Source organism: Marmota marmota, unplaced genomic scaffold (genome assembly GCF_001458135.2).
Source record: "Marmota marmota marmota unplaced genomic scaffold, marMar, whole genome shotgun sequence".
NCBI lineage: Eukaryota > Metazoa > Chordata > Mammalia > Rodentia > Sciuridae > Marmota > Marmota marmota.
In genome coordinates this window covers 53,633,071-53,641,699 of record NW_026000026.1, presented here as the reverse complement: position 1 = coordinate 53,641,699, position 8,629 = coordinate 53,633,071, and the positions used below count along the sequence as shown (strand labels likewise).

The 8,629-nt window shown below is 35.4% G+C and overlaps 1 protein-coding gene across 18 annotated transcripts in view; it reads left to right on the top strand.

Annotated features, from left to right (window-relative positions):
- Mctp1 (multiple C2 and transmembrane domain containing 1) overlaps positions 1–8,629 on the top strand; it is a 367,854-nt gene that overhangs the window by 59,420 nt on the left and 299,805 nt on the right. For 16 of the 18 annotated variants that reach the window (XM_048811442.1, XM_048811443.1, XM_048811436.1 and 13 more), the window contains exon 1: positions 3,188–3,298. The exons of the other annotated variants lie outside the window; for them this stretch is intronic. In XM_048811442.1, coding sequence (XP_048667399.1) covers positions 3,227–3,298 — 72 coding nt within the window. In that variant the 5' untranslated portion in view covers positions 3,188–3,226. Of the gene's footprint in view, positions 1–3,187; positions 3,299–8,629 lie in introns of those variants that run through there. 18 annotated transcript variants of the gene reach the window in all.

The following is an 8,629-nucleotide window of genomic DNA, read 5'->3' as shown; positions in this document are numbered from 1 at the left end:
GGGAGGGGGAGGGGGAGAAGGAGAGGAAGTGGAAGAAGAGGAAGAAGAATTAGTAGAAGTAGTTTGGAGGAAAAGAAGAGGAAAATATGATCCTGTGCAATTAATTAATAGGCAGGTGAATACTTTGTTTGAATTGAAAAATAGAGGTCAAAGTGGAAAACAATTTGGAGAACCATATCAAGAGATGAGACCTGGACATATGAAGTTTAAGTTGCCCATGAGACACTCACATGGAAAGGTCAGGTAAGCAGGTGAGTTATGTGGACAGGGAACTCAGAATTCTGAGTCCCACACCAGAGAATGGGTCTTGATTAAGGCTGTGGGGATTGATGTTGATGGAGGGACAGAGGGTAAAGATGAGTGAGAAGGCAGATGAAAATCACACCCTTTGCATTGCCATGGAGCCAACACTTAGAGAAGTGTTCTGCCTGCCCAGAACTGCACTCTCTCTGCTCCCTCCCTGTCTCCCTCACCTTCTGTAAAGGCAGAAAGATCCAGGCCACCTATGCTGCCTTTTTCTAGTGGTAGCACATGGCAGAATCCAGCTGGATTCTACAAGTAGAAAGAAATTCATTTTAATGCTTCTCTCAACCTTCTCTCCTTGCACTTTATTCCCTTTCTTTCTCACCTGGACTTTATTCAGACCTTTCACAGACCTTTCTCCATGATGTGGCCAATCACCAATGAGAACAAACCCTAACCCTAACCCTAACCCTAACCCTAACCCTAACTGCCCTCCCTGTGGCAGAGAGTCATCTGACCCATACACACAGGACACACAGGACAAGAGGAAATTGACACTCCTCCATCACACACACACCCCACCACCACAGAACCTTAAATTTTGTTGTAATGCACCAGGAAAAATATCTAGCAAGTGGTTGCTGCAGAGATACCTTCTGTGAAAAGCCTACGTGTGAGCACACCATGTTTAGTAGACAGAGCTGGAATTGATGAGCACACTATCAGGGTCACTATAGAGATGTACTTGCTGATCCTGGCTCCATCCACATAAGCCTTGCCCTTTAGAATAGAGCTGTTACTATTTCTCTAAATCTACAAATGGCACACTCTAGCCAATTAAACATTGCTTAACATAAAATAAAAAAGAATCAATACACATAAGCCGTTCATAAGAAAATATATTAATGGCCAACAGACAATCTCACTAATAAATAAAGGCATGCAAAACAAAACAAGAAGATACCTGTTTTAATCAGTCAAAAGGACAAGTATTTAAAAATTTGTGACAGACCAACAAGATTGAAGGTGTGCGTGTTCTTAACTCCTCCATGTTTGTGAAATTTTCATGCACAGTTTCTTCCTGTTCACAACTACAAAGAAAGAGATGGAAAAAAGGCTAAGACGAATGATATAATCAGGAGACTGGGAGTCCTGTGGGTCTCAAGGAAAGTAGAAACATTACCTCCAAGGCTAGAGAAAACCTCTGGTATTAGTGTCAATTACCCCTTATGGGGGATTGACCTCAGAAGCTGTAGTAGTGGATCACTGTGAAGAAGTTTTACAAGGAGAGGAAGGCAATTTTGACAAGCATTGAAATAGGTTAGAAATTGGATTAAATTCAGAAATTTTTGAGAAGTGGAAGTAAATCATGAAGTATCTTAACTTTTGATCTGGGCATCTTTAAATGTGGTTCTCTGCAGAAGACTGACTGGAAATGTCTGATGACATCTGTTCTTGACGTTTATATGAGAAACTCTCAATCACTGTTAGTGGAAACATAAATTGATGTATTTCTGGAAAGTGGTTGATTTGACAAGAGCTCTAAGAATGAAAAACGTCTAGTCCATATACCTAACAATTCTGTTGGTTATAACTGCCATTAGATACTAAGAAGAGTACACTGAGATCTATATGCAATTAAGTACTCTTCAGAATTTCATAATAATATAAAAAGTGGGGGAAATAAAAATATAAGTGCCCATCAGCAAAAAGTTGATTAAATTGTTATGGTATACACAATCAACAGAATACTGTTGGTCTGTTAGAAAGGATGAGGTAGTGCTGAATAAGCAAATATCAAACAATTGCCAAAATGTGACAAGATTTAAAAAATGAAAGTGCTTCATGGCCCATACAATGCATTCACCCTTACCTTCGTACATTTTTAAAAAGTATATATTTTCTTTCCAGAGGATACTCAAGAAGATGTTGATGGTGATTACCTTTGAGGAGAAGCACTAGAGTTTAGGTGAAAGATGTAAAATTTTAGCTTTCAGTGTTTTTGTTTGTTTGTTTGTTTTTGTTTTTGTTTTTAGTACCAGCTATAGTGTGCACTTAGTGTATTTAAAGAAATGATACCCTGAGATAGATATTATTGGGAATTCTACATATGGTGCTCCCAACTGAATGTTTAAGCATTGGTTTATCTTTAACAAGAGGATGATATATCATGATGGTATATCATGCTATGAATTTTTAACCTTTTTTATCTGATCTATCCATAAACCATCACTTAAGAAAACAGTGAATTTCAGAGTCTTCCTCTGGATTCTGGTAGCTTGATGTGATTTGTATTTATTTATTGCTTAGTCTTGGCAGGTTCATATAAAAGTAAATTGAACTGCCAAATCTTTATACCTTTTTATACTGTAACTGATACTCTAAGTTAATGTACTCATTGGCCCAATATGTAGACATAACACCTATTTTATTTGGTTGTATAAACAAACCCTTCCTTCCTTGAACTTGAAAAATGGGCCTTAGTTTTGGGAACATGTGCAGGTGTGCCAATCACACATAACTGGGAACTTCTCAAACTGCTGCACTGAACCAATAGAGGCAGCTGGTCTGACATCTCAGCAGATGAAGCAGTGAGATTCACAAAACAAGATCCCAAGTCTTCAGTCTTTTTCAGTAATAACTAGAACTTCTCTAGAAAGTGAAATGCTGAGGTCACGGGTAGAATTCTGTGTTTTCAACTCAGAGAAACAGGAACCAGATTCAGCCATAAAATATAAAGATGGAAAAGACATATAAAAATAAATGAATAATATTTTGCTATAAAATGAAAGGTGTGTGTGGTTTTTGTTTGGATTTTTGTTGTTGTTATTGTTGCTGTTGTTTTTATACTGGGAATTGAACCTAGGTTTTCTTTATCACTCAGTGACATCCCCAGCCCTTTTTAATTTTTTTTTTTTTATTTTGAGACAGGGTCTTTCTAAATTGCTTAGGGTCTTGCTAAGTTGCTAAGGCTGGTCTTAAAATGGTGATCCTCCTGCCTCAGCTGCCCAAGTCACTAGGATTACTGTCATTTACCATCGTGCCCATGAAAGGGGTATGTATTAATCTTTGGAATAAAAAACACTTTTTATAAATATATATTGTATTTCCATAGGGTATATTTTCCCTCTGACTTCTGGGATAAAGTTATACACTATTTCTATACATTAACTGAAATAAAGGCGATATATATGACTGTATTTTCTAATTGCAAACCCCCATCTTATATGTGTTGAACAAGTTATTTATCCTAAAATAATATCTAGCTAATTAGCTTAGTTAATGACACCAAAGAGATTTGATTAGAAGCAAAAAAGATACCCATCCCCCAAATTACTGGAAGTAATAAATGGCAGAGAGAAATATCTTTTTCATGAGAAATATACTGAATCTGTGATTTAGAAACCCTGTGTATTACACATTTAAAATACTTTGTCCTTAGCTACAGCCATTTTGAAATTTTAGATAAGTAAAATTATATAATTAGGACCTGAGAATTTAAAATTATTATGTAGTTTCAGATTTCTATTTCACTTTTTGATTTCTTTTTATTTGTTATGGTTAGTTATACATTATAGTAGAATGTATTTTGACATGCATATATGAAGTATAACTTCTCATTCTTCTGGTTCTACATGATGTAGAATTACATCGGTTGTGTAATCATATCTGCACAAAGGATAGTAATATCTGATTCATTCTACTATCTTTCCTATTCCCATTCCCCCCTCCCTTCCCTTCATTCTCCTTTGTTTAATCCAAAGTACTTTTATTCTTCCCTAAACCCACTCCCCTTATCATAAATTAGCATCCGCATATCAGAGAAAACATTTGGCTTTTGTTTTTTTGGAATTGGCTTATTTCACTTAGCATGATAGTCTCCAATTCCATTTACTGGTAAACACCACAATTCCATTCTTCTTTATGGCTAAGTAATATTACACTGTGTATATATACTACATTTTCTTTATACATTCATCTGTTTAAGGTCACCTATATTGGTTTTATAGTTTGGCTGTTGTAAATTGAGCTGTTATAGACATTGTTGTGGCTGCATCACTTCTCATTTTAAGCCCTTTGGGTATAAACCAAGGAGTGGGATAACTGGGTCAAATGGTGGATCCATTCCAAGTTTTCTAAGGAATCTCTATACTGCTTTCCATAATGGTTGCACCAATATGCAGTCCCACCAGCAATGTATGAATGTACCTTTTTCCCCATATCCTTGCCAACATTTATTATTGCTTGTATCCTTGATAATTGCCATTCTGACTGGAGTGAGATTAACTCTCAGTGTAGTTTTAATTTCTCTAATTGCTAGAGACGTTGAATATTTTTTCATATATTTGTTGACTGATTACACTTCTTCTGTGAAGTGTCTATTCAGTTCCTTAGCCTATTTTTTTTAATCTGGAAGGAATCATTAGCATAGTGGTTAAAGAATAGACTCGGCATTGATTCCACTTCTATTTCCTAGATGAAGTAAATTACATAAACTTTAGCTTTCACATATCGTGAAACTAAGATAACAAGAGTATTTGTGTCTTAAGTTTGAAATGCAGAATAAATGGACCGTGTTTGTGCTTCATCTGTGTTATCTAGTTCATCATTGTAAAGTTTTGGATTGCAAATAACAAAAATCACAACTGAAACCAACTAAAATTGTGAAGGGACTCTATTGACTGGAATAACTAGAAAATCTAGAGATTAACCTCCTACTTCAATCAAGTAACAATAATCTATTATATTTCTGTCTTTCTACCAGATTTTCCCATTATTATCTTTATCTCATATGGCTCCCTACTCTGTAAACTCAAACTGTCTGCCCACATCCCACTACATTTCCTCATTCTTACCCAGGAGGAAAGAGTAAGCCTTTTGTTCTAACATTCCTAGTCAAGTTTGAAGATGTGCCCAAAATATTCTCAGGTCCCATATCAACCTGAACTAGTCTACTGTGGCCAGGTGTTAGATTGGCTTCTGAGTTGATGGGCAAGTGAGCTTCCCCACAACAACATTGAATATCTAAGAGGAAATTGGGGGATATTGAAAAAGGGGAATGTAGAGGCACAGGCTAAGAAGGTACCAATACAGTCACTGTATTTTATCCAGGCACTACCCAGAGGCTGTTCTCCACGCAGGAAGTTATCTATGTTCCTGGGTCAGTTAGTCCTTAAGCCTTTCTTTAAAATTGCTAATGGAAGCAGGGCAATTTTGGTGGGGATTATGTGCCAAGATGAAGAGTATGTGTTCTTATAATAAGCTCATCAGAGCTTCCCACACTGAATCCCATTACTGAGAAACGTTTGGCCATCTTAGAGTATTGGGTTAATTCTACATTATGAGGAAGTTCTAAAAAAGTTAGAAATGATAATATTATCTACTCATATGATAGTACTCAATTTATAACAGTGTTGATTACTTCACGTTAGTGATAATTCTGGAACACTTGAAAAATATCAGTTAATTGAATAAGCTCACCAGTTTTTGTCATTGTAGTTGATTATCTTTATAATCCACTTTTGATCATTTTGAAGATTTATGCTTTACCCATAGCATATACTTCTTTCAACCTATTACTCCAATAGATTTTACATGTGCAGAAAACCCTTATAATTTTCTTAAATCACTCACCATAAGCACAAATAGTTGAGAATGACAAACTTCTCTCACAAAAATCCCACTTAGGTGAAAGCATTTCAATTCGTGGGCAGAGTTCTGAGGAGTGTGAAAATATAGAAATTCTCTGAATTTTATCCCGAAAAAGTGACTTTCTCCAACTGCCCGAACTTTTCCCCATTAAAGTATGTCCTTTGGAATGTGTCTGCAAAATAAATACTAATCTATGTTTCACGTCACCATGTTTTCACAATCATCTAAAGTTACACTGTTATTTTCAGAGTATAAAAGCAGGGTCTATTTTATTTTTACTATAGGATAGTATGTGTTTCACACATATTTTTATATTTAGTCTTCACAAAAACCCTATCAGGTAGGTACTATTTTACTCCCCATTTATAAATGTAAGAACATGAACCATTTATAGCAATAGATATAAATTTAAAAATCTATTAGGGGTGGCTCTCTTTTGTTTTGAAAGAGAGAAGAAAATTTGGAAGTATTGTAGATAAATCTCCTCTTTTATATAAGGTTTTGAGAGTCAAAGAGCTAAGTTCTTTGTTCAGGTAATAGTTAACTTTACAGATGAATTAAAAGTAACCCCAAGTCTTATGACTAAAGTGTGGTCACTGCCACCACCCTTCTCAAGAGTTATCTGGAGGTAAAACGTTTATATCAGCAGCAATATTAGAGAATTATTTTTACTAACTATAATTAATATGTAAATGTATCCCTTAAATATATCACCCTTAGTTTTATCATCTGAAGAATGCACAAAGGAAAAGGAAGTAGAGGGGAGTGTTAGGCTAATTATTTACTAACATGTTTTCTATGAAGCTTGTCCATATGCTTACTAAGCATGGTTGACATGGTTGTCCCCATCAAACACTACATTATTTACACAATAGAATTAGCTACACAGAACTTTTCTATGAATAAACTCTTTTTTTTTTTTGTACTAGGAATTTGTTGAGCTACATCTCCAACCTTTTTTATTTTTTATATACTCTGCCCTTTTTATTTTATCCTGAGTTAGTGTCTCACTTAGTTACCCAGGTGTCCTCAAACTTGTGATACTCCTGCCTCAGTCTCCAGAGTAGTTGGGATTACATGTGTGTACTACCTTGCCCAGCCCAAATAAACTTTTTATCTTAGAATAGTTTTAGATTTATGGAAAAGTTGTGAAAATAAAACAGAATTTTCAGACTTTTTCTTGTTTTTGATGACCTTGACAATTTTGAGGCATACTGGTCCGGTATTTTAATAGAATGTTCTTTGACAGGTTTTTCAGGTGTGTTTTTCATGGCTTGGCAGAGGAGAAGGCCCATGGAGATAGGGCCTTAGATAGATAGATCGATAAGTGCTTCTCATCACTTCATCAAAGCTGCATGCTATCAATGTGACTTACCGTTTTTGATGCTAACCTTCCTCTCCTGCCTGGGGTAGCATCTGTCGGGTTTCTCTAGGTACTTCCCCCAGTCCTCTTCCAAGCCTGTCCATGCTGTACTCTGTGGAAGGAAATCACTACATGCATACCAACCTGAAGAGGTGGGGAGTGATGCTCTACCTCCTCCAGGAAGAGTTTCCACATAAATTATCTTGAATTCTTCCACAATATACATTCTATTCTCTGCCATTTATTTATTTAATTACTTATTCAAATCATTTATATCAGGATAAAACCATAATTTATTTTGTACTTTGGGTTATAATTCAATGCTCTGTTACTTATTCTGTTGCTTGAAAACTTAATAACCTCTTCTAGCAGTGTTTGCAAAGGTGGCGATAATGAAATAGAAATCAAAATATTCTCTGAGGGGTACCCTATGCCAGTCTTCACAGTTCCATATTTGTAGTCTGGTTTTACCTGTGAGGGATAATGTGATATTTGCACAGCTGAGTATATGAAATACTTCTCCAACCACATTTGTACACCTGTGACCATGAAATTGTTTGAGGGAATGAAATATACATGAACTTTATTTTAGACTCCTATGTCAATAAAATTGGCATATTTATATGCTTTGCTCCATGTGAAAGCCTTTGTTGAATCAAATAAAGTTTATAAGTCTATTCCATAGTATCTTTAACAGAGCCATCAAAGGGTAGAAGCAGCAGAGAATAATATTGTTATTTTAAAGTCTTTATTAAAACAATACATGCTGCACATATGTTAAATACTTTAAACCTTCTTGAAAGTAGGAAGAAAATCATTCCCCTTAATGTCATCATCCACAGAATAACCCTTGCTAGCATGCTGTTATATTTTCCTCCTATTATTTTGCAATGAATAAATATAATTAACCATTTTACATTTTTTTTTTGCTTTTTTAAATATTTATTTATTTATTTTAGTTGTAGTTGGACACAATATCTTTGTTTATTTATTTATTTTTTATTAGTTGTTCAAAACATTACATAGCTCTTGACATATCATATTTCATACTTTAGATTCAAGTGGGTTATGAACTCCCATTTTTACCCCGTATACAGATTGCAGAATAACATCGGTTACACATCCACATTTTTACATTATGCCATATTAGTAACTGTTGTATTCTGCTACCTTTCCTATCCTCTACTATCCCCCCTCCCCTCCCCTCCCATCTTCTCTCTCTATCCCATCTGCTGTAATTTAATTCTCTCCCTTGTTTTTTTTCCCTTTCCCCTCACAACCTCTTATATGTAATTTTGTATAACAATGAGGGTCTCCTTCCATTTCCATGCAATTTCCCTTTTCTCTCCCTTTCCCTCCCACCTCATGTCT